The sequence below is a fragment of the Cheilinus undulatus genome, linkage group 4 (assembly GCF_018320785.1).
Source record: "Cheilinus undulatus linkage group 4, ASM1832078v1, whole genome shotgun sequence".
NCBI classification, from domain to species: Eukaryota; Metazoa; Chordata; class Actinopteri; order Labriformes; family Labridae; genus Cheilinus; species Cheilinus undulatus.
The window spans coordinates 12520203-12546198 of NC_054868.1; the positions used below are offsets into that span (position 1 = coordinate 12520203).

General features: G+C 39.0%; 1 protein-coding gene across 7 annotated transcripts; it reads left to right on the forward strand.

The window, feature by feature from the left end:
- The first annotated feature begins 899 nt into the window (after positions 1 to 899).
- On the forward strand, positions 900 to 24270 carry LOC121508153 (ETS-related transcription factor Elf-2-like). 7 transcript variants are annotated; one of them, XM_041784739.1, is made up of 10 exons: positions 900 to 1316; positions 10900 to 11057; positions 11590 to 11842; positions 18390 to 18503; positions 18774 to 18959; positions 19385 to 19471; positions 19569 to 19764; positions 19843 to 20238; positions 20373 to 20550; positions 22231 to 24270. In XM_041784739.1, exons 2-10 carry the CDS (start codon positions 10983 to 10985, stop codon positions 22843 to 22845), a joined length of 2100 nt encoding a protein of 699 aa, XP_041640673.1. In that variant the 5' UTR covers positions 900 to 1316; positions 10900 to 10982; the 3' UTR covers positions 22846 to 24270. The 7 variants fall into 7 exon arrangements, with proteins under 7 accessions (XP_041640673.1, XP_041640672.1, XP_041640677.1 ...); XM_041784738.1 differs by having other exon boundaries at positions 10903 to 11057; XM_041784743.1 differs by having other exon boundaries at positions 10903 to 11057; positions 19572 to 19764.
- The last annotated feature ends 1726 nt before the right edge of the window (positions 24271 to 25996 follow it).

Below are 25996 nucleotides of genomic sequence, written 5' to 3' on the forward strand. Positions count from 1 at the left end.
GAAAAAAGTTACTGTGATCTTGCAATGAACTGCTGTTAATGGCATGAATGTACAGAAGTTTTAGAGTTGTAGTGGAAAGTTTATTACCCGTTCAGCTGACACCAAAGCATTACAAGGTTTGCATGTTGTTTATGTCATGGTACAAACTCATGCGCGGACAAAACTATGTTTTGTTTTCAGATTATTGTACTTTTATTGATGCATCTTAGAAGAAACATCATCATTATTTCTGGGGGGGAATATTGCAAAACTGTTGTTGTATTAGCTTCAGAAAGCTGACACAACAAAATGTGATGATTAATGTTTATACATACAGGGTATTTAGCATTCCACGTTTTGTCCTTAATATGTTTGTTTATTGTGGATTATTTCATATGTTGTCCAGCTATTGTTTCAGCCTGTTAAGTGGTTAATATGACCTTGATGTTGTGTTTATAATTATGTCGTTGTGTCTTATCATGCTCACTCAGACACTTTAAATAAAGTTGATTCAATTAAGTGTTGCTGTAGGCTATATTCAATTTGTGGGGTGATTGAAGTCTTATCGGTAGGCTAAATAGGCTATGGTAAGGCATGTTTGTGGTAAATAAAAGTGCACTGACCACTTGGTGGAGACATTTAACTGTTATTCCCCCATTGTGAAACTGGATGGATTTTGACGTGTTTTTTATTTCCATTTTGATATTTTTTGCGGTCTAAACTTAGTGTATCGATACAGTTAATTCAACGGATAATTTTATATAACTTATCATTCCCTTAAAGCTGATGGGGTTCATAATAATGTCCCATTATCTTTTAAACAAACAAATAAAACGGCTAAAAATAGGCTCTGAGTTTGTTGTGTTGTCAGTTCTGATTGTTTTCTGTACGGCGTGACGTCACGAGTGTGATTTGCCTGAACAAGCGCAGAGTAAACTGACAACAGAGTCCGTCTCCATTAACAGCAGAGGAGCAGCTTGTCCTCAACTAACAGAGGATTTCTTATTCATTTACTCTCCAGCTTGAAAACCGAGGGAATAGAGGGCTTTTTACTCGTGAGCCTGGAGGACACGGGGGCGCTCATCATGAGCACAAACGGCCACCGTTATCCTCGCGTTAGCTAGCCTTATCGTTAGCAGCGGGACTTCTCCGCCTGACAGTCGACAGCAGCAGCGGGGGGATCAGAGCGAACTGTCCGCAGATGAGGAGAGGTTACTGCGTGACACTCAAACACAGACACACAAACGCCAAAGTGTCATTAGCCCCTCTGCTAACATCAAGTCGCTGCTTGGAGAAGAAGTTGGTGACATACACGGAGCGAAAAGAAGAGTCTCACGGTAGGAGAGCTGACTTGACATTAGCCAGCATTAGCCACATGGTTTAATATGTTTCTTTTCTGACAGCTTGCTTGTGTTACAATGCTAACTTGGCTAGCCAACGGACGTTAGCTGAGTTGATGTCAATGTACTGTCTGTTTGTTTTCACCATTCTTCCCACGTGCGACTTTTTATTTAACATTATTGAATGGCAGCTCACAGAATAGAATTTTACAATCTACTCAGCATTCAAATGTAATATAACTCTATATGTAAATGAAGCTGAAGCTGGCTGATATTTTATTGATAAGGTTAGCTGCACTGAAAAGCAAAGGTGTCATTGCAGGAGTGAATTCCTCCTGTGACTCACTGTACATGCCTGACTCAGTTTGTAAGAATTGTTAACAGGGTGTCAGCCGACTGTGCTATGAAGGCGGGGGTCGTAATCTAAATAAACTTTGATAAGGCACGAACTTCAACGCTCTAATTTGCCATCAAACAATAATATATGCGAACACACTACAAATGGGCCTTTTGATATAGTTAATAAGACTTTATTATTGTGCCACTAAAAATGACTGAGCCAATTAATGTTGATAGAAAGGTTAATTGGTGTTTTTCTTAAATCAATTTCCTGTTATTGTCTTCTAAAATTCAAAATAGATAACAGCTGATTGAATTAATCTCCTCTCTATATACAGCATCTTGTAATTTACATAAAATCTCATTTAAAAAGTTAATTTTGTAAGTGAACAAACTAAAATGTAATGTTAGTGATACACCATCTAATTACTAAACAACAAAATGCTTTAAGTGACAAATGTCCAACAAGTTCTGAGATGTCTGCACATTGCTTAAAGATTCAGCAAGAAAATCAGACATCACTACATCATAGCTGTTAGGCACTTTACCTCAAGTGCCCATTAACACAAATATCTAAAAATCAAATTTCATTACCACAGTCACCAGTCACTGCCTCTGGCATGTAAACATGGTTAAGATGATCTGCTGATGTTCAAATCAAGCATCAGAATGGGAACAAAGTCAATTTAAGTGATTTCCAACAGCCAGGTGGGCTGCTGGTCCAAGTTTTCATGAAGCTGCTGATCAACAGGGATTTTCACATGCAATCATCCCAGGGTTTACAAAGAATAGTGCGAAATAGAGAAAATACACAGTTAGTGGCAGTCCTCTGGGCTAACGTGTCTTGTTGATAGCAGAGGTCAAAGGGCAATGACCATGCTGGTGCGAGCTGATAGAGGGGCAACAATAAGTCAAATAGCCACTCATTACAACCAAGGTGTACATCTCTGAATGCACAATAAGTTAATCCTTGAAGCAGATTGATTATCGCAGAAGAAAGGTGACCCCTCAAATGAGACTGGGTGCCACTCCTGTCAGCTAAGAACAGGAAACTGAGGTTACAATCCTCAGACTCATCGAAATTGGCTGATAAAAGATTGAAAAAAAAGGCTGCCTGGTCTGATGAGTCTCAATTTCTGCTGCAGGATTTGATTAGTAGGGTCAGAAATAACATGACAGCATGCCAGACCTCTAATAACCATGGCAAGTTCAAAGTCACAGCAATGAGCAGTTGAACTGCTATACCTTATAAAGTAAGTGTATATGCTTTGGATTTCATTCACTTAGTTTACTTTTGTCAGTTAAAAAATGTTGAAAAATCCAACAAAAAATGTAGTTCTTCCCCCAGTTTTCCCTAGCATCACCAACTAGTTTTGTAACTATTGTTGGATACAAAGAAACCAAACATCAGCCAGTGTTTATGTGAAACAAAGAAAACTATATGAAGTTCATGGTCTGTTGTATGCATTAGGGACTGTGGAAATCTACAGTTCTTATATGGCGAAGAAGTGGGATTTACTTTACAAAGGACTGCAGTTGCTGTCACCAGTGTGAGAGTTAATGACATGCCCATGCTTTGTGCTGTTAAATGATTGACCAGTCTGCCTTTGCTCAGCCGGCATATCCTGCATTCTGAGCTAACATTTGAACTGTTTTCTGAAGTCCTCCACTGGGTTTTTTGTGCCTGAATGTTCACTAATGGAGCTAATTTGTAGGATTCCTGTCAAACGTTACTTGACAGAGACAGAGAGTGGGGAATGGTACCACAGGGATTGTTGACAGGGGAGATCAGTGAGTTATGAATTATGGTCTTGAGTCTGACTGTATGAGGCTTCTAGTTTGTGTGTGTTGTGCCTGTTGGAGGCTGACTATCATTTGCCAATTATACATTATAGTCTTTGGAATTTCTAAATTGCATTTTTGATTCCAGCACCGGGAGGCTTTCAACCAAAACAACACAATATGAGGAGTACAGACCAGCACATTCCAACTCCACCCATCTCTTTTTGTTTCGAGTTGAGGAGTCTTTTCAATAAAAATGGCACCTTGGAAGATGTACTTACTAAACAGAAAACTGGTGGGGTTTTTTTCATTCTTAAATATCTCATAATGAGGGAGAAATGTGCATTCTGGGACCGCTTCCAGTGTAAATGTGGAAGATCAGAGGTCTGCATCTCTGATGGTATGGGGTTGCATTAGTGTCTATGGTGTGGGCAGCTTACACATCTGGAAAGGCATTATCAATGCTGAGAATATAGAAAATATGTGTAAAAATCCAGCAAAGAATCAGTTGAATCAGTTCTTTTAAGGAGCTAGAATTTTACATGAGACAAGATTGGAACAACATTCCGTTCCCATACTCCAGCATCTGGTCTCACTTCCCAGTTTTTACAGACTGTTGTTAAAAGAAGAGAGTATGCTATGCAAATGTAAACACGGCGCTGTCCCTACTTTTTTGAGATGTGTTGCTGCCATCAAATTCAAAATGAGCTAATATTTTTCAGGAAATGGTAAAATGCCTTAACCTGACACGTCAGATGGATTTGTTTCACGCATCCATCTGGAAAACTTCCCATAGACAGTGTTTGGGAAAGGGCAGAGCCTTGGAAAAAACACTCAGAGGGTGATTGGATGAATGTTCTGTCCGTCACATTTTACGTACACATTACATCATGACTCCTCCGCACTCAGAAGTACTGCCTCTTATTCCTGATTGGTCCTGTCACTTTTTTACAGGGTCCAATCTGTTCAGATGGGAGCTTTGCACGATGGATTCGCCAGTGAGAAACATGGAAACGGGCAAATCCATCTGCTTTGCAAGGTTAAAAATGTCTCACTTCAACATCTGATAAATTGGTTATGCTGGTATTTGCAAATTGTTGCATCCTGTTTATGAATTACACAGTGCCTATACTTTTGGGGTTTTAGGTTATAGAGAAAAAATAAATGTAACGTTTGGTCCCATGTGTCACTCAAAATCATGTCAGCACTAATATGGTTATTCTCTCATTTCATTAATACCCTTGCTTCTAAACTCAGTGACTTTGTAAACCAGTTAATAAGAATATAAGTAAAGCTGAATTCCTGCAGTGAGTCTTTAATACAACGTGAAGTCTTCATCATCACAGCATCTGGGTTATGGGGTTATTATGTACATTATTATGAGCTGTGTTAATGTCAAGTAAATCTTAAGGTCATCCTGCCATGTATTGAGTTGTTGTTTCATCATGTGTGTGGTTGTTGGCTGAAGGCAGGACACAAGACAGGGCGTTGTATCTGTACCAACAGCTCCAGTAACTTGGAACAAAAGCTCTGTTGTTGATAGATCATGTGACTTTGTGTGTGTGTGTGAATGTGTGTGTCTGTGTTCCACCCATGTCATGTGATCTGAGCTCCGGGCTGGGTCTGAGAAGTGCTGAGTCGCTGTGAGAGGTTTCTTCCACCGAGGGAACAGTCAGACAGTGAGCATGCAGGCAGAGAGAGAAGATGGAGGGCCAGGCAGGGGGATGGATGGATGGATGGATGGATGGATGGATGCCGGACAGCGAAGACATGTGCAAGGGAGTCAGACATGGCAGAAAATATCCAGTTGCCTTTTCATACAATGACAAGAAAGCACTGGTCTTATTCTGTCATTTCCCTCTTTGTTTCTTGGATGGATGTTAAAAAGCAGCTGAGTTAAGATGCCAGCCTACATTTTCAATCAAATCAACTTTTTTGTGGCAAGGCAAGTTTGCACTTTTTCCTTTTTCATTTTGATGTGTTTAGTAGGAGCTCATGGAAGGAAAGTTGCATGTCAGAATGACTTAGCTGTACCTTGTGATGTCTAAACTCAAACCTGAACAACTACTTTCATGCTCTCATACTGGAGTTTAAAAGGAATCCTGGATCGAGCTTGAATGCATTCACAATGAAGTGTGTGGCTAAAGCGCTTGTTGAGATGATTTCCATTGCAGTAGAAATATTTTCAGTTCCTTGAATACCAATGTGACACGTAGCTATTGAGTAAGAGGCATCACTGACCAGTTTAAACCCTGTAACCCTGTCATCTGATTTTCTTGATACATTGCAAGGATCTACTAGAATTTTTTTAATCAAATATTTTATTGAAATTGTAGTAACTCAGTCTTTAACTATTAGTACTCTAGCTGAGCAGCAACAAGGCAGCCATGTGTTTGCAGATACCAACAAGTCCTGTTTAACTTGTTTGAGTCAACGTAACCTGCAACTTCTGCCTTTAAGACTTGACTCCCATCTTGTTTGATAAACTCGTGGTTGAAGTCTGTTTGAGGCCATGTTTCACAAGTAAATGCACTCATTGTAGGATGTTCTCTTTTTAATGTTATGATGAAATAACTGAAAGAAGGGAAATTGAAAATTACCAATATAAGGGAATGCATTAAAGATAGAACGATCAAAACTCTGCAATGAGAGTTTAATGCCCATGCTAATCCATTCTAACATGTATGCATTTGTTACCCTAATCCCAGATCATTTTGTTGATCAAGTGAAAAGAAACAGATACAGCAAACTGTACAGGACACTCTGACAGTCTTTTTAGCCCACCCCCTCTTTAATTGTTCTGCTGGTAAACTGATTCTGACTGTGATAAATAGATTACAAAACTCTGATGTGTTACAATTTTTAACTAATTGCAGAATAACTGGTGTCAGTTCAACTGTGAAATAACAGCAGATAGTTCAGCTCATGTACACACCTTTGTTTGTTTTCTGTGCCAGAGAGCAAAGGGCAAGAACGATTCAAAAACACTAAGAGGAAGAAAGAAAAGGAAAGAAAAGGTTATTGATTTGTTTAAAGTACTGATCCTGGTATAATATAGTGACTGTCTGCTCTTCCCTAATTTACCATGGCTCAGGAGCATCACATATCAATCAGATGATCTATTTAGTGTGCGCCGTGGTGATGGAACTGTACCCTTGCATGCATGAGATCTGAATTAACCATGTAAAAGCATGACTGATTTAAGAGCTTTAGCATATAATGCAAACATAGACAGCATATGAGATAGATAAACAATGGCCTTCTCTTTGCTGACTGTGCACCTATTTTGGGCTAAAATGGGATAAAAAGTAAACAGAAGGCTGCTTTTTAAACATATAACTTCATTAAATACTTCTTATATGACAATACAATAATCAACAGACTCCAGTGCTGACTACTGTCTGCTTGGCTGTGAATCTCTGCTGCATGTGCTGCATTCAGCAAAAGGAATATGTTAAACTATAGAGCTGTGTTCAGGGGCTGAAAGTAACTAAAATTTATTATACATATGTTATACATTTATTCAAATTACTGTTATTCAGTGACTTTTTTATGTATTTGTACCTTTTATGTACATTTTGAAATCAGTAATTTTACTTAAGTGTACATTGGGGAAGTACTGTACTTCATTACATTTTTAAAAGTATCAATTACTGAGTAAAACAAACTAAAACTATAAAGTCAAAATGAGGAGGTCAGCTTTCTGTAAAAAAACTAAACAAAACATAAAATTGGGCAGTTGTTGGCTTTCATTACACATGATGATCAGCAGCACATTGCAAGAGAATGATCCCACTTTACATCCAAAAACAACTGTTGCATATCACTTTGTGATAAAGCTGTGACTCCCTGAAAACCCAAGTAGGAGATCCATATTCTCATATTTTTATTATCATTAAGGAAAGTTCATAATTTACTGTACATCTTCTCTGTGGTTACTCAGTACTTTGACTAATTTGTATTTAAATGCTTTTTACTTATACAGGAGTAGATTTATTGGTCAGTTCTTTGACTTCTACTTAAGTACATTTAACATAAGCAACTGTACTTTTACTTGAGTACAATAGTTTTTTTTACTTTTCCATCTTTGCCAATGTTTCCCAAACTGCCTTTCAGGGCCCGTTTTCCATTATTTGTCTGCTCCATCGATCATTGATCTGGTTAATTATGCATTAATTAATGCTTTTTGCACTTTGAGACAGTTTCTATACCATAATGCAATTTTTAATACTAGCCAGTATGAGATATGGTTGATAAAAGCATCAACTCTTTGTTTTCTGTAAGTTGTTGCTTATTCAGCCCCCCTTTGTGCCATCCTCGGCTGGAGGTTTAGCTGATTTAGCTGATTGCTGGATCTAGCTTGGAAAACTTTAATACTGGACTCACTCTGGTCTTGACCTGGTGCTTTCTGTTTAACAAGGCTGGAGGGGGCCACTTCACCCCCATCACATAGGCTCTCTGCATATTTGGCCCCTTGGGTCTTCAATAGCTGTCTGGTCTGAAACAATGTGTTTTCTTTTATTTGCCAAGCATCCATGACTGTAACTGTAGCTCTTCTGCCATCCAGTGACTGATGGATTCTTGTTTAGTGTTTTATAATGGTGGAGAGTGTGAGTGTCATAGTGTGGAGCTCCCTGTGTGGTTATAGTGTGTACTGCAGACATAGATGTCAGATTATACACTTTAGGGAAGAAATCTTGAAGACTCATTTGGTAACCCCAAAAAAACCCTCCTGTGACTGACCCATGGGTTGGGACCCAGATTTTAGGAATCTCTGTTCTAGAGCCCTGTGAGGCTGTAAGGCAGCCTGTGGTACTGAAAATGAAGCCAGTGCAGAAGTGGTAAAGACTGCAGTTCCTTAAGTGTCTGCTAGAGGCTGGCTGCAAGAGCCCTAGAATAATTCCAAACTTGTTTTAGCCATTACCAAAACTGATCATTATACATATACTTTTGTTATTTTAAAAAACACCAAATGTCTGTTTTTTTTTGTTTTGTTTTGTTTTTTGAGGCTTTATTACAAATGTTCAGGCTCACAATGGGCCCTAAGCAACCACCGACACCTGATGGTGCTTTGTATATTTTGCTGATATTTGAAGCTACATTCTGTTGATATGTACAACCGATATAACTGATGTAGGCTAAATATTGGCAGAAATGTTCAGATCTGCTGATACAGATATTTAACTTTATAAGCTCGTTATTGTCTGATACTGGTGTCATTTATCTGTAATGTCTGCCTCAGCTCTACCTCTTTGTCTGCTATTAGGTTGACTGAAGGTTAGTTTGAGACAGCATTTCCAAAATGGCAACTACCATGGATAAGCTTCTAAACTCCAGTTCAAAAACAAATGAGTGATGTAACTGACACTATGCCTGTTTTGATCAGCCTATGACTTTGAGCAGCTTCTGAAGGGAAAATGTAATAACATTTCTGAATCACCCCAATGATGGGATGAGACAGGCCTGTATTGGCCAAAAATGTCATTCTTGAGAAAACAGACTTATAGCCCTGTAGATAAGCCTGTATTATATGCTGTTGAATAATTGAACCATTTTATATGTGAGCTGATAGCATTTTGGTGTCAGTGGCAGAGGAGGGACTACCAGCACTGCATGGCTCATTCATAATACAACAGCTGGAGAAACTAAGCATATCCTCATGGAAACTAGAGGTGAGAATCACAGTGTAATGTGCAGTGATATACCATATATAATCATGTAACTTCTGCTCATTCACCCTACTCAATGTCATAGCTACCACCATGAGGAGTAGTGATTGACTCTGTGAATTATTTTGCAGGGGAAATCTGTTTGGAGTGACATTTTTCGAATCATCGGTATTTGAGCACAAATGGTTCACTGGTTTTGTGCATGTCTGCGATAAAAGATAGACATAGAATAACTGAATTCTTATTGTATGATTCAAATTTTAACTGCTTGTAATCAAATCTACATAAACTGTACTTATTTGGAATAACTTCCTGTGATTTTTCATTTCCTATTATATGTCGCAAATAGAAAAAAAATTAAAATGCCATTATTTTCTTCAGCATTGTTCAGCCCAAGTTTAAAGGCTAGTTTTCTCTTTTTATCAAATTAGAGGGTACTTTCTATTACCCAGCCCGAAGGAAAAAAAAAAGTGTCAAAGCCATTTTTTGTCCCAGGCCAAAATTAATCATCACTGGTTGACTATATAAAGAAGGCATGGAAATAAACAAGCAGTGTTGTTTATGCATCATAGTCACTGGTCTTTTGGTATGAAAAATGACAGGCTAGCTAATATAATTAAGTCAGCAGTCTCCAGCTGCCTAGTGAAACAAGAGTGGTGGGGTCGTCAAATCCGATAAAAAAAAAAGGGAACAGAGATACTAATCTTTAACTAAACTTTGACCCAGGCCAGTCGTAGTTGTTAGTCCTGGCTGAGCAGAGCTTTTTAGCTCAATCTGACTATTTAATGTAGTAAAACACACTGCCTGGAATTTGAGATGTTGCTGGATTAGATTACTACTCCATTAAGACTGTAACTTGCAGTGCATGCTAATATTGCAAACTAACTACATGCACGAGGATACGTCTGTGGTTGGATTTTGCAAAGGCCTAAAATAAACACCACTGTTATTCTTTGTACATCAGATGTCTACCTGCTTTCAAATCAAAATCAAAAATGTAAAAACTGAGTTCAGTAAGTGTAGGTAGGTATCAGTTCAGTTGGCATCATTCTTATTATGTGCGTCTGTTTAATTCTGAATGCCCTTGCTTTCCATTTGTTAATTATCCTTTTGTCCCCCCTGCTGAGCAGAGCAGGAACTGAGGGTTGTTCTTAGCAACTGTTACCATAGCCCCGTCTGCCCTGCCTTGATCTTCCACTGGACGCTGTGAGGGACTGACTTGGTTTCCTGTTGAGGCATTACTTCCTGTAATTGCACACAGGCACTTCCTGCAGCCCAAGTCTGAAAGAAGTAGATGTAAAAGATCCAAGAGATCTCTGCTGCTCATGAGGTCTTGGTCTATTGCTCTCTGCAAATTATCCTATAAAACTTTATTTTTAGCGTCGCAACTGGACCTGATGATACTAGAGAGGAAAAGGTTGCTATTATGGGAATTGTGGTTGTTTCCATTCTCACTTAATGTTCGATTGGGAGATTACCACACTCAGCTGCAAGTTAGCATAGTCCATCATGATGCATAGAGATAGGAAGACAAGAGAGTAAACAAGCTTGCTTTCCAAAGTATAAAAAATATTCAGAAATTTCTCTGCATGTAATATTTGCACACTAAAGGATCAAAACCCAGATAGAAACCAGAACTTGGGAGGTGGCCAGCATTCGTTGTCATAATCAATGAGGCTTCCACAGTGAATAAGTAGAATACTGTTAAATTACTTCCACATAATATGCTTTGCTGAATTATAAACCTAAAAGTTACAGATTTAATAGCAGAATACTTCTTCTGTGTCCAGCAGCCTCTTTTTGCATGACCGGTGGAGGCCACCAGACAAAGGTGCCACTGAAACCACTGGCCGACCTCTGAGGAGCATGAGTCATGACCTCAGTGGTGCTGGTCGACACTGGTGGGACGGTGGTGGAGTATGTCACAGCTGAAGAGGACCTCCAGCAGGTAGGTTGGACACAGACACAATTCAAGGAGTTTTTACATTTGCATTAAACACCTGAAGATTTCCCAAAATATTACTTTTTGCAGACTTTTTCCCACCAGTCCCATAGTAGAAAGTCTACATAAACTAGGATGAGCTGATGTGTGAATGCAGCAGGAAATATTCCAGAAATTCACTGTGAGCAAACAGGCTTATATCATCCAAACATTTTACCAGCAGTGTGATCTTTGTGCACATTATGAAGCAGCTTCATACCTTTTTCTACTTGTTAGCATGTTTGTTTTTTTCACTCATGTATACTGTGAATACGTCTAAATATGTGTTGATATAAAGGCAAAAAAAATCATTATAGTGTCCATAGTGTAGGACTATGATTCTTTGTCCATCCTCTTTGATTTATGCAGCCCCTTTTTATGACGTCTTGTTTCTTGAGACTTGAAATTTTCAAGAAATTTTTAGAAAAGCATGTGATAACAGCTTGTACCCAGCATTATAAATTTTGACTTCTTTCTTCTTGATCCTCTTCCCCTGCAGGAGGGAGAGTGTGAGGCAGACCTGGAGCTTGAGGGAGAGGTAGAGGGAGAGTGTGAAGCTGAGGAAGCCTATGAAGAAGTACAGGATAGAGATGAGGCTGAGGACTACCCAGCAGTCATAGTAGAGGAGGTACCTGGCGCCAGCCTGACAGAGGAGCAGGGTTACTCGGCACAGGTGGTGGTATATGAAGATGAGGCCTACCTGATGCAGGAAGTGGGTGATGAGCAGGAGGTGGAGACAGATGGGGAGGCAGGTAAGACATACATTTTCCTGTGCCACATGTTCTGTTTGAGTGTTGGAAAGAATAGGCAACGACTACCACACAGTTTGTTCTGCAAAATATAACACATGCACCCCCTACCCAGTATGCCAGTAGCAAACCTTGGTTGTGCTGTCATATAATTAGCCTTTTTTTTTCTCCCAGGAATTTCCCTTTTTTTCTTGCAGGGATGTTCCTTACCAATTTTTCTTTTCTATTACTATTTTAAATCCTTAAACATGCTGACATTGACAAGAATACTGAAACGAGTGTGATAGTCTAAAAAAAAACAATGGCTGTTTACTGTTAACGAGGGTCACACACAATATATGATCGCTATCATAATTTAACAGCCTTAAAGTTTTTGCACGGAAATAGACACTGATGGCTGACAATTTGTTAGTGCTGGTGTATGCGCTGTTCACAGTGTTGTTTGCTGTCATCATGCAATAACAACTTTAAAACAGCTCTTCCTTGCTGCCCCTTAATCAGTAGCTGCCAGAGCACCTCTGAATGTCTGTGATGACAACAGTTCTGCTTACAGAGTAAAGAAAATATTAAATTATATAATTAATAAACTACAATATTATGTCAGTTTGTTGATTGATGTACTTGAGGATACTGCGTTTTAGGCTGAATCTGCACCATTTGTTGTACTGGTATCAGTCCCCTCTTGTCTTTGTCCTTTAACCATCACAAACATCTAGTCCTCGTTTCCTGTAGATTGTTAGAAAAAAGAAAAGTCTACTGTTGACTGCTAAAGTTTGCTTCTAAAGTCTGAATACTGAAAAACACTGGTTTTGGACTTGTTAGATGCTGATCATTTATTCAGAACACTAATTTGATAGTTTTGCCTAATGATGAAGAACCTTTCCATGATATACATTTTTCCCCATTTCAACTAGTTAAATCATCTCCAGAAGCTGTAAGTGACTGGGGCAAATATCCTTTAGAAGATTAGTGTGTATTATAGTTCCACAGACTTGTGTGTGTCGAGCCTGTGGTGTGGTTCATTCAGAATTTCCTGAAACAATATTTCAGCCCAGATTTTCTCCTGCTCCCATTTCATTTGTGCCTCTCTAGCTGTCATTTGTATTTTGTTTCATGTGTATCATATAAGTTAAAGTTTGTGAAGAGTAATTGTTTTCTCATGATACATGCTTTAAAGTGAAGACATAATTTGACGTTCAAATTATAAATAGAAGCATTTTTTTGTATGATTCTGCTGCCAGCTGTGGCAGCTGTCTAGTTTAGGAAGCTGTGAGAGGTACAGGCCTCTGTGTTTACACTCTGCCACCTTGTGGATATTTGTTAGACAGGAACTATTTCATGAACAGCAGTGGTTTGCAATAGTAACTCTTTTGTTTATATATTAATCCGTTAGGATCGGTGAATAGTTTTCTCAAAGACGTTGTTACTTGTGTGAAGATGATTGAAAGATAGAAGCAATGTTTTTGCATTCTGAAAGTTGTACTTATTCAAACCATCAAGACAGGTATTCTCTTTTGAACAGTGTGGTTTAAAAGTTTCTGCTAGCAAGATCTGGAAATTGTCGTAAATACTGAGAGATGGTTTCACCACTGAATATTTTGCTAGTTATGTAGCTACTAGGGATATCATAATTTTATGATATATATTATGTGGCCTTTTGATTTACTGTATATTATGCCATTTAAAAAAATGACTAGAACTGCATGATATGGGATTTTTATTGGAAAGAACACCAATATCTAGTACACTAGAAATAACCTATTCCCCTAATTGTGAGTCTTTTGTTTTTGACACAGACACAAAAACAGGGCAAACAACACAACTACACAACTACAATAAATGATTGATGTGTTCTTTTTCAAACAAAGACATTCAATAATAAAACCTAAGCTATTTATTTGATCACGATTACTTAATATGCAAAACGTGTTTGAAACAGTAATTGTTAAACTAAGCTTCATCTGCTTTTTTGAGAGCTACAAGCAGCAGTATAACAATCAACTGACAGACAATGAGCTCTCTAGCACTAGATATACACTATCTTGCCAAAAGTATTCGCTCACCTGCCTTGACTCGCATATGAACTTAAGTGACATACCAATCTTAATCCGTAGGGTTTAATATGACGTCAGTCCACCCTTTGCAGCTGTAGCAGCTTCAACTCTTCTGGCAAGGCTTTCAACAAGGTTTAGGAGTGTGTTTAAGGGAATTTTTGCCCATTCTTCCACAAGCGCATTTGTGAGGTCACACACTGATGTTGGACCAGAAGGCTTGGATGCAGCTGCTGGGCCATGGAAACCCATTCCATGAAGCTCTGTATGCACTTTATTTGAGCTAATCTGAAGGCCACATAAAGTTTGGAGGTCTGTAGCAACTGACTCTGCAGAAAGTTGGCGACCTCTGCACACTAAGCGCCTCAGCATCCACGGACCCCGCGCCATCATTTTACGTGGCCTACCACTTGGTGGCTGAGTTGCTGTCGTTGCCAATCACTGTAACTTTGTTATAATACCACTGACAGTTGATTGTGGAATATTTAGGAGTGAGGAAATTTCACCACGACTTGTTGCACAGGTGGCATCCTATCACAGTACCATGCTTGAATTCACTGAGCTCCTGAGAGTGATCCATTCTTTCACAAATGTTTGTAGAAACAGTCTGCATGCCTAGGTGCTTGATTTTATACACCTGTGGTCATGGAAGTGATTGGAACACCTGATTTCAATTATTTGGATGGGTGAGTGAATACTTTTGGCAATATAGTGTAATTGGGACCCCTTTTATGCAGCTGAAATAAATTATCCTAACAAACTTGAGGTTTAACATTACAGTGGCTTGCTAGGACAGTTATGACAAAATGCCTAAAATAACACAAAAACACATTTTTTCAACAGTCAAAAATTAAACTAAATGTAGTCCAGACCTAAAGCTTCAGTCCTTGCAACACACAAAAAAAATCTACAGCTGATGTGTGGCTGCTGGTTCTGCTAAAAAATCCAAAACTTTGTAAGTTGTGCCAATACCTATTGTTGACAATAAATTTTAGCAGAAAATGTCATATTGGCCTTTAGTAATAAGTTTTATAAGTTAGTATCTGCTGATACTGATATCAAGCCTATGATAATTCGCTTCACTAATCTTTACCAGTTTCCAGCTAAAAGAATCAAGTGTTTGATTGCTGCAGTAATGCTGAAATTTTGACATCACTGGTTTTCCTTTAACATGGAAAGTCTATCATTGTAAGATAGTCATTTTAAAATGACAAACAATAAATCCATGATCATTAACTTGATGAAAAAATTCAATAACAGTCTTGTTTTAATGTCATAAAGACTAAAAATGATATTTACTGAGCAACTACTGATAATTTAAAGAAATTTTGAAAAGGCTGCTAACATTTGTCAAATGAGATGTCGTGAAAGATGTTTCATACACAAGTGCAGAAGAGTGATCCAAGGAGGTGAGCCATGCCTAATAAATATTTTGAAAGTTATTAAAGTTTCCTCAGACCTTGGTCAGACTATCTCAAAATCTTAAGAAATATCTTAAACTTCACTTGGACTGTGTCGCCCACTGTATATTTACATTTACCCCAAAATTAATGGTGGATTTATAACTGGCATTCAACCAGTGCCAGTATGTCTCCAGAACATTATTTAAAATGTTACCTAATAATGACATTTCCGGTCATGTACTCACTGAATTTTAAGGGGCACATGAAGTACAGAGATTACCACTGAAAAATCAATTCAGTACAAATTATAATTAAATCTGATACATAATTGTAACAGAGCTACACTCATGTAATAACACCCATTACAAAATATGTGGTAAGATGCCTGCTGGGACAGAAAGATTGTTTATTATCTCAGAATGCATTGATTGCATTGTTTATTATCTCAAAATGTATTGATTGCAAAAAAGGTTGCAGTGCAGCTTTAACTGACGTAGTTACTACGCAAGTGAGGGAGGGAGAAGGAAGGATTTCCTGTTTCGGCGGCGGAGGGATACTGTTTGCTGCCGTAGCGTGTCCCGTTGAATGCGAGGAGATTTGCCATTAGCAGCGGAGTGATCTGAGCTAGTAGCTTCCTATACAATTCAGTGAGAACTCAATGTGAATCTGCTGCAAGGGAAAACATGGCGACTTCACAGCATGAGGGGCACGCAAATCAACTCGATCTACTTATCAGAGCCGGTAAGATAGCTTTATGTATTTATAGCCTCGATCCCGGAGCCAACGCGGGGTTAAGTTTTTAACCTCAACCGCTGCGTCTCAGTCCGCTGCCTACAGTGAAGTAATGGAGGGCAATCAGGAAGTGATCACCTTGGTAGCAACCTGCATGGCGTTGTACGCGGCTTTTTAAAATCCTGTGTGAGAGTTGAAAAGTAGTTTGGGGCATGTCCGAATGCACAACTAAGTTTTTATTTGCACAAAGTGCTGTTTGCATGTAGGAGAACATTTTTCTCATCGAAGTGAAATGTAAAATAACGGTCTGGAGATCGGCTCTGCACAACCAGGAAGTGCAACGATGTTGTCTTTCCTACGTCTTTGCCACGCTGTCTGAGTCGGAAGGACATGCGGGTTTATTTTTACTATAGTAGTTATGGCTCATATTGTCAGATTAAACCCATTTATTGTTATTCCTTATGTATATGCCAGTATTTTACTGTGACTGGTTTTTATTCCCTCCGTTTGAAGAAATATGTGTAGCAACAATATCACACACGTCGCCTCTTGAAAACTCTGCTATGATTCATTATGAAGGTCCCTTGTGTGCTTTTTGGTTATCTTAAGTTTCATCAGCACTATATGAACATGTTCAGTGGTTTATATTAATGTTTTATGATTTCCGTTATCGTGTTGTGCAGCCTGTGATTGAAGCGTGGGATGGCCTGGTTGAGTGGCTTCTTCCCTGTGGTCGTTTTAAGTGCGGCTGCAGTCTTCGACTACATTGACCTGCATTTGCTTAGTTTGTCTAAATGTACGAATATTCTCCCACTTTCTGAGTGTAAACCACTTGTTGTGAACACGTGGAGTCGTTTTTACTTTTGTTAAAAAGCAATTTTAAAATTATTTTGTTCTATCTCGATGGCGGAAGCATTGTGTATGTGAGAGGGCGGTGTTGTCGTTGATTGACTTGCCCGTTAGTCCAATGGCATGCGTATCCAATCAGGTTCAAGCAGGGGAGGGCGGTTGACCTGTGAATGGGCCAATAGGAGGCAAGGCGGGCGTTGAGTGACAAGAGGATTTGTGAGATTCTTCGAAGAGAACTGGAGGGAAAGGATGAGGACTGTAAACACGGAAGTCATTAGAGGCTGCACTACTTTTTGTCGGACTTGCTTCTATTCTTGGCGCCGTTACATTGTAATACGGGCCTAAACGATTTACCAGCCTGTTAAAATGATGTTAAACGTTTGATGTTTAAATGAAATAAACGTTTTATAGAACTGTCTGAGCGTTTTACATTTTAATGATGACCTTAATTGAAATCTTCGAGCTCAGTACAAACTAAAGATAGCTAAATTTTCTGTATGTGGCTATTTAGGTCAAGCCAAGTTGTGTGTCTGACCCAACACCTTTTAGTGGTCTTATTACAGTGCAGCTGCCTGGTTTCAAGGGCAGCTAGCTTTGCTATAGGGTCTCTCCTGTGATGTCCTGTTTGTTTGTAAAGGGGGGACTAAATGAGTTGGATAGTCTAAAGATAGTCCGTGTGTCCCCCCTCCTATGCGGTGTATGTCTCCAGAGTGAGATAGCCAAACATGGACAGGGCAGGGTGTAAAAGGAGCTCATGTTTCCCACCAATGATTGACAACAACAGCCGGTACCCTGTTTTTTTTTCTCAGGGTCCCAAATGGGGATACGTAACCATTTCTTCACAGCAGGCTGAGTGCCAGTTTTGATTTAAATCTCATTGTCATTTAGTGCCATGTTTTGGTGAATCTAAGTTAATAAATGTGGAGCATGTATTTTTGATTGAGACTGCTTGTCATTGAAATCTTGTCATGCAGATGTTTGAGGGCAGTGTTGAGTGCAGTTGAGGCATATAGATAAATAAACCCCTTTGAATTTTTCTCAATGTCATTCTTCAACATCCAGAAAACTAGTATGATCCATTCTGATTTTATGAAAGGGTCTCTTGAGAGTGTGTGTTTCAACATGTAATTGAGCTAATTTAAAGACAATGGAAGGAAATATTTTACTGAGTGTTAGTATTTTACATCAAGTCTTGTTATGTTTAGATCCCAATAAATTTTAGGCATATCCAAAGTACATTTTAATAGCCTGACAGTATTCCACTAGGGGGCATCACATACATTTATATTCAGTGTACGTAGCACTCTTATTTCAAATTTCTTCATTTGGGTCTGTTTTAAGTGTTATATTTGTATCCAGTCTCAGAGTTTACTTTTTTAGATATGATGAAATCATGTCATAGACATAGATCTGAAAAAAAAAATCAAAATTTAAGGAAATTGTATATAACAGTGAGTTGTTTGTCCTGCCTTCTTCCCCAAACTATAAGCTAATTGTTTTTTGTGCATGTTTCAGTGGAGGCTTCTGTCCATGGAACCAGTGTCCACTGCTCTGACAAGACCTTTGAAGCAGCAGAGGCTCTGCTACGAATGGATTCCCCTTCAAGCCACAGGGAAGACAGAAGTCCAGGTAGCATATAATTAAATTTTATAAAACCAGGGGTTCTGTGTAACTCTTCCTCTACAACCTCTTACCACTGTTCCAAAACTAGTCTTAAATTAATCAAGTATATTTTACAGTTTGTGATGTATCTATCTTAACAAAAAGGTGTGTACTTGTGTGTACTTAAGTTTGACTCTCTCGACGAATTTTTTTTTTTTTTACTTGCAATTGTGAACGCCTCACAATGCAACTGTAAAACATATATCTAACTCTTCTTTGTTCAATTCCTTTATCCAGAAGCTTTCCCACCATGCATACCGACCCCAGATTTTCTGCATGCTGCCATGCGTCCAGACATGATTTCAGAGACTGAGGTAGAGATATCTACTGAGGAGTGCTGTGAGGAGGAAGATGAGGAGATGGTTACCCTCCTTGAAGAGCCAGACCTAGAGCATGGCCACGAGCCTGTCAGGAAAAGGAGAGGTAATAAAGAAAAAGCTTAAGTTTATCCAAGTACAGATTTCATCTGCAGAGTGAATTAGTGGAAACCCTGGTACTGGAGAGAGAAGCACACAAAAATGTTCAAACTTTATTTCATGAGGTTACAGTCCCTCCATATCACCGGATTGTAAAAGGTTTTGAGCTTTAAATGTTTTTTGAATCCAGGTTGTAAATAGAAAACATCTGGCGGCACTGCGATTAAACTTTCTGGCCTAAAAAACTGGGCCATAAACCTAAATCCAGAAACCATGACTTTAACCAGTTATTACAGTTACTCTGTTCGCCCACAAGCACCATCTAGTGGTAGACTGTTGGGCCCCAAATTCAACTCTTAAAGCCAGAAATTCCCATAGTTCACTACAGTGATAGACAGAAATTATACTGTCTTGTTTTCAACTCTTTTGCAGCTGGGCGAAAGCCAAAGACGCATCAGACATCGATTTCAAACGGCTCACCAGACCTTGGCATCAAAAAGAAACCAAGAGAAGGGAAAGGTACCTTACTACAGGAATATTACTGGCTGTGATAAAATTAGATGTTTGAATTTTGGATAAACAGAAAGTATGGTTCAAAAATGTACTTTATTTCCAGCAGGGAGCACCACCTACCTATGGGAGTTCTTGTTGGACCTCCTTCAGGACAAGAACACCTGTCCTAGGTACATTAAGTGGACCCAGAGAGAGAAAGGCATATTTAAACTGGTTGACTCAAAGGCTGTATCCAAGCTGTGGGGCAAACACAAGAACAAACCTGACATGAATTATGAGACTATGGGACGGGCACTCAGGTGTGTATGGTGTTTCAGCCTTTTGTTTTTCTTATTTATTTTTGAAGCAGCACCATAATAATTTATCTCTTCCCCCAGATACTACTACCAGCGCGGCATCCTGGCCAAGGTAGAAGGCCAGCGGCTGGTTTACCAGTTCAAAGAGATGCCCAAAAACATCGTCATCATCGATGATGACAAGGTGGACATGCCAACTCCAGACGATCTGATCAGTTCAGAGACAGCTGCATCCTATGAGCGTGTGATGCCCTCACCAGACATGCTTATGCCCTCCAAGAAGCCGAATATCCTGCGAGGAGGAAACAGAGCCAACGTGGTGCAAACTTCTGTTGCCACAGGCAACAAGATGGTAACTGGAGGTAGTGCAGCAGTGGCAGCAGGGGTACAGAGGATAGTAACTGTTTCAGCATCACCAGATGGGAGCCAGACTCAGCAGTCTCAAACAGCTATCATCTCTAACCCCTCTGGACCCAGGTTAGCTGAGAACTTTTAGACTGGACATAGAAGGGTGTCTCTTCTTAGCGGTGTTTGCTCACATATTAGCATTTTGCCCAAAGAAGTATTTATGTTTGACTTTTTTCTACTGTCATCTGCGTTCTTGTCTACAGGACAGTGCGGGTTGCTATGCAGGTGCCAGTAGTCATGACTACGTCACTTGGTCAGAAGATTTCTACCGTTGCTGTTCAGCAGCCTGCAGGTACAACAGGGGCTGCTGGGCACACAACTCTTCTCACCAACACCTCTGCTATCGGCGCTGCTGCTGGAAACGCAAACACCCAACAGAAGGTGTGTACATGTGTAATCACCTCAGTTTTGTTCATTAAATCATAATATCTGCATTACTACAAGCTTAAGCAGCCATTTATCAAATTGGCTAATGAAGAGAAGGATTTAAAAAAAACATTAAAAACCTTTTGAAGTAGTCATTGGATGAAACAATTGAATCCACTATAATCTGTACCAAGGGCACATATGTAGAATAATTTGCAAATTTAGGAATACTCTTTCACACTGCTTTATGTCAAAATGCGTATGAATATAGGGAATATCTTTTCTATTAGGGCTGGACAGTATGTGAAGTTTGTAAGACATTGATTTAATTTGAAATTACACATAATTACTGTTTATATGACTAGTTTGTTGATGCTGATTTGAGGAAAAATGAAACCAGGCCTAATGCCAAGTGAAAAGATTATTTTCAGTATATAACAGTAATTTACTTATGAGCTTCCAGATCATCTATATAAAACATTTAAATTGGGAATTTTTATTCTATCATATTTTATTTTTGAGCATTTTTATATCATAGTGAAAATTAAATAATAATACCTGTTTGAAGTTGGAAGTCTTAGACACCCAATATTGGGTATTTTTTGTTTTTAACAATCAAAAATTGCAGACAAGCTCTCGCACACCTTTCCAAATGCTGGCAACAAATTTGTGCTATTTAGACAGTTACTCCAAATGTTGGCTACATGTCGGTGCAGTTTAGACAGTTCTCTCTACCTTTATTAGAATGCGAGTCACAATTATAAGTTCCTGTTGTTTTTGATTCAACCATATGATGGAGAATTTTAAATGTTTAAAGGATAAACAATTTTGACAGCATCATTATTTTGGACTTGTATTTTTCGTAGGTGCATTACTGTTGGTTAGGCTATGTATTGATATCGATTGTTGATCCATATTGGCCAGCCCTAGATTGTATAACTGAAAGGTTGTATCTTTTTATTTCCTTATTGTTTTTAGAGATATTCAAATGTTCTTACGACTGTTTCCGACTGGGTGCGTGGCTTCCACATAACAGCTGTGTCATGGCTCCTCTTTTATTTCAGTGTGTGTGTTAAGTAGTCAGGCCTGTCGGACTGCCTGCATGAGTGCTGTGTCTCACATGTCTGATACCTGCTTCTCATACAAACGACTCAGGTGATTCTGTTCTGGAGAATAGTGTCACTGGGATTTTACTGTGAGCCATATGTCTCAGCCAAAATAGACTAGAAAATGTTTAATAGGGAGACACATTAATGGTGGGTTAGCAGATGAGTATGTCCACGTCTGTTAAATATGTTATTGGCAAGATAGGCAACACAGTAACACTTCCAGTCTATTCTTTTCTAAGTAAAAACCTGGTTTGGTATTTCTGTGGAGAAACTTCATTGTTGGTACAGAAAACTTTTATCCTGAAAATATCGAGCAATTGTATGTTGAAGTATTGAGGCAAAACTAAACAGGGCTATCACAGCATCGCGTAGTCAACAAGCAGCACAAGTGCCTGCTTTGACAGCTGTGACAGTATGAACAAATATCTGCCGCTGCAGTCACTGATCAAACATGCACCCAGCCTAAAATGGCCTTTAAAGTTTCCTAAATGAGACTATTAGAACCCTGCAGAACCTGTGCAGACTTTAAGATCAATTTAGTAATTTATAACATTCTTTGTTTTCGTTTCATGTGCGATTTTTAAAGGTTGTGATCCAGACGATCCCCACCATGGTTCCCGCCACAGCAGAAAATGGGGACAAGATCACTGTCCAGTTGGCAAAGATCATCACAATCCCAGCTCACCAGTTAGCTCAATGCCAGCTGCAGACCACCACAGCCACAAACAAGTCCAGTGTTGGAGCCTCTCCAGCAGGCATCAGCCTCCTCGGGAGCCCTCTGACAGTGCGGGCCCTAGCGCCTGTTAATGTTGCTCCTGGAGCGCAAGTCATGCGACTTACCGTGCCAACGCCAACACAGCCACAGACTCTGGTGGTGTCACAGCCAGGCAGCGGGACAGGGGTGGTGACCGTATCAGCAGCCAATCAGACGGTGACAGCACAGCCTCGGATCATAAGTGGTGTAATTAATGGATCAGAGCTGGTGATTGGAGCACCAGCAACTGGAGGAGTTACAGTTGAAAAATTGAAGGCTGGGGGGGTCCAGGTCCAAGCTGTGCAGATGCCTATGAAGGTGGCAGTCCAACAGAACCAGGGGAACCCAAAAACTGTCCAGAGCGTCCAACCAGAGGCCATAGATGCTGAAGTGGTTATCAAACTGGAAACACCTGATGTGTCAAAGAGAGAGGAGCCAGAGTGCTGAACACAACATCCATCTGTTCCTTCTCTGCCACTGAGCGTTAGCTTCTACATGCCCATGTTCATTTTTTACTCTTTGAGTACCAGCAGCAGTCTGTAGGACTTTAAAGACTTCTGAAGGCCCGTTTTTAGTCCTGAACCTGACCTCACTTCTTCCCAGGTGCTGCCTAAAACCGGTCTCCCTCAGGACACAATTAAACCTCTGTGAGAGTCGTGTATGGAGTTCAGAACTGTGCTGTGCAGACTAAAAAAGGGACTTTTGGGAAAGGGAAAGGGACCAACCTTGATCACTACATATTATGCCTTCTAAATGGATCTCTGTCACTGACTCGAATTGGGAAAAAGGAAGGAACCTTGAAAATATAAAAAGCTGAAACACTACAATAGGAGACAAATAATTACATCTAAAACAAAATGTGAACTATGAAAAAAAACTAAGTAAGGGTGTAATAAAGCTTTTGTAGGAACCATTTGTTTATGACTTTGTCTCCACTGATGTTAAAACCAGCATTTTTTTGTACTTATATCACTGTGTAGATCAAGTGTGGAAGGTGCTACATGAGTCCTGAAAAAGTGACAGAAAGAAAGAGAAAGTGAAGCTGTGGGAAGCTCTTACTAAGGAAAGATATCAGACAGAAAACGGTCATGTATGTACATATATACATATATATTATCTTCTATTCAGTTTATGGAGCTAAAGTTAACAGAACAGCCTTAGATTTTTTATTTTCTTTGTATTGTCTCAGTTAAGAATTTTGTTTTTGTGTTTTGATACCTTGTACCAAGCACAGTATTATTAAACTAGGGGAACTAATCCTTATACTATAGTTAGTTCCTCTGTCTTGTCAGGCTGTTAAACACTCATGTAGATTTAATCTAACAGGAAAGACAAACATGCTGCTCTTCAGCATCTTGAAAAATTTCTAGTCTTGAATTTCAAACTTAATTCACAAATTTTATTTTTTGTTTTAATTTTTGGATGGATAATTCCTCTCGTTACAACCCTGCACTGTCTGGATGCGTGGAAATACAGAAAACACGTCCCTGAGCAGAGGCACGACATAAAATACGAATTTGGATTAAAAAAGGAATGTTTATTAGCTCAGAGTCTGGGATTGATTATTGTGGTTTCTAAAAAGAAGAAGCATAGAAAAGTTAGAAGTTCATGCAAAATTTCTGTGAAAATTATCAAACCACTGTGGATTCCAGGTCACTTTATTTAAAGTGGGTCAATTTGCCAACATTACTTTTTAAAGCTATTTTGTCCCCTTTATTCTTTTTTTTTTTTTTTTTTTTGGTCTAAAAAAGAGGGAAGCTGTAAAGGTGTGTGTTCAGACTGAACTGTTTGTATATTCAACATTTGAAGTATATTCTATTTTGCTGTACTCTTGTTTCAAAGTGTATTAGATTTTACTGAAATATAAAAAGACATTTGAATCCTGGCTGTTTTATTTTTACTTTGGAAGTTTTTACATTCAAACGTGGTGGTTACCATTCTAGCTTTAAAGCACTAAGCTCACTCTTTGGCAGCAACAACTTTTATTATTCCTTTATTTATGGAGCACACTGAGTGCAGACTTTCTGTGGCTATTTTCCAGGTTTTGCAACTCACATCTTTGAGTTTGCAGAACTTGCTGTTTCACTGATAAAGAACAGTTGCATTATCGTGTTCATGAACATAGATTATGAAAAAAAGTCTATGATGTAAGTTTATTGTCCACAGCAGCTTTTTATATCCTATCTGAAAGGTGAAACTGTTACTTTAGATACTTGCGTGTATAAAAACAGTTAAATATATCTATTGCAGGTGACAGTTTAGCCTAGTTGGTAGGGCAGGCACCCATAATGAGGCCACAGTCCTCAATACATGCTGCAGCATCAAATCCTGATCCCTAGTGCATGTCATCCTGTCATTTCTTGTCTGTCTTCAGCTGTCCTGTATATTCAGGACATTAAGCCTGCAAGAGAATGACTGTAGCACACCAGTGATTGGGCAACCTTGGTTCCTGACATACTGCAAAAAAAGGTTGCTACAGATTTACAGGTGCATTCCCCCCAAAATGAATATTAACATTTTTGTTTTTTCCTTTGATTTAATTCAAAAAGTTAATCTTTCATACATTCTAGAGTCATCATTAAAAAGTGAAATCTTTCAAAATTAATTTTTTTAAATGTTGAATATTATGGCTTACTGTTGAGCTCACACAAATCACCAATCCACTATTTCAAAATATTAGAAAATCACAAAACACCAGTCCAAAAAAGGATTTATAACAGAAAAGTTGCACTTCTGGAAAATTATGCTCATTTAGCACTCAGTAAGTGTTAGGAGCTCCTTTTGCACAAATGTACTCCTCTATGTGATGTAGCGTGGAGCCAGTCAGTCTGTGGCCATATTGGGGTGTGAAAAAGCCCAGGTTGCTCTGATAGCAACTATTAATGGGCTGGGCTATTAATAGATCGCAAAGAGTTTTCTTTAATGGAAGTTTTTCAGACAGTATCTCCTTAGAATGTGGCCTTACCCAAGGTAGCAGCCTAGGCCCACTGCTCTATTCTATTTATACAAATGATTTACCTTTTGTTTTATCAGATGCTAACTAAATAATGTACGCAGATGATATTACAGTATAAGCATCAGCAACTACACCTGCTGTTTGACCCCCACCTTGAACAAGGAATTAGTTATCATAGGAAAATGGATTCAAGAAAACAAGCTTATACTGAATACATTCAAGACAAAAAGCATAGTTTTGGGGTCAAATCATTCTCTGAGGCAAGAGCCAGAGCTTAAAGTCTTCATCAATAATTCACCTATAGAGCAAGTAAAGGAAATTAAACTATTGGGCGTTACCTTAGACAACAAATTGTCCTGGTCAAAGCATAGAATCTATTGTACGTAAAATGGGAAGGTCTTCGGCTGTAATAAGGAGAAGCAGAACATTTCTTACCCCTAAATTAACTAAACTTGTACTGAGTACTCTTGTTTTCTCACAGCTTGATTATTGTCAATTAATATGGTCGAATGTGAAAAAAAAAGATTTAAGAAGACTGCATCTCATACAAAAAGGCAGCACGCTACAGCTCTATAATGTCCATATGACACTAATATCAACATCATGCACTGAAGTCTGGGCTGGCTGCAGGTGGAAGACAAG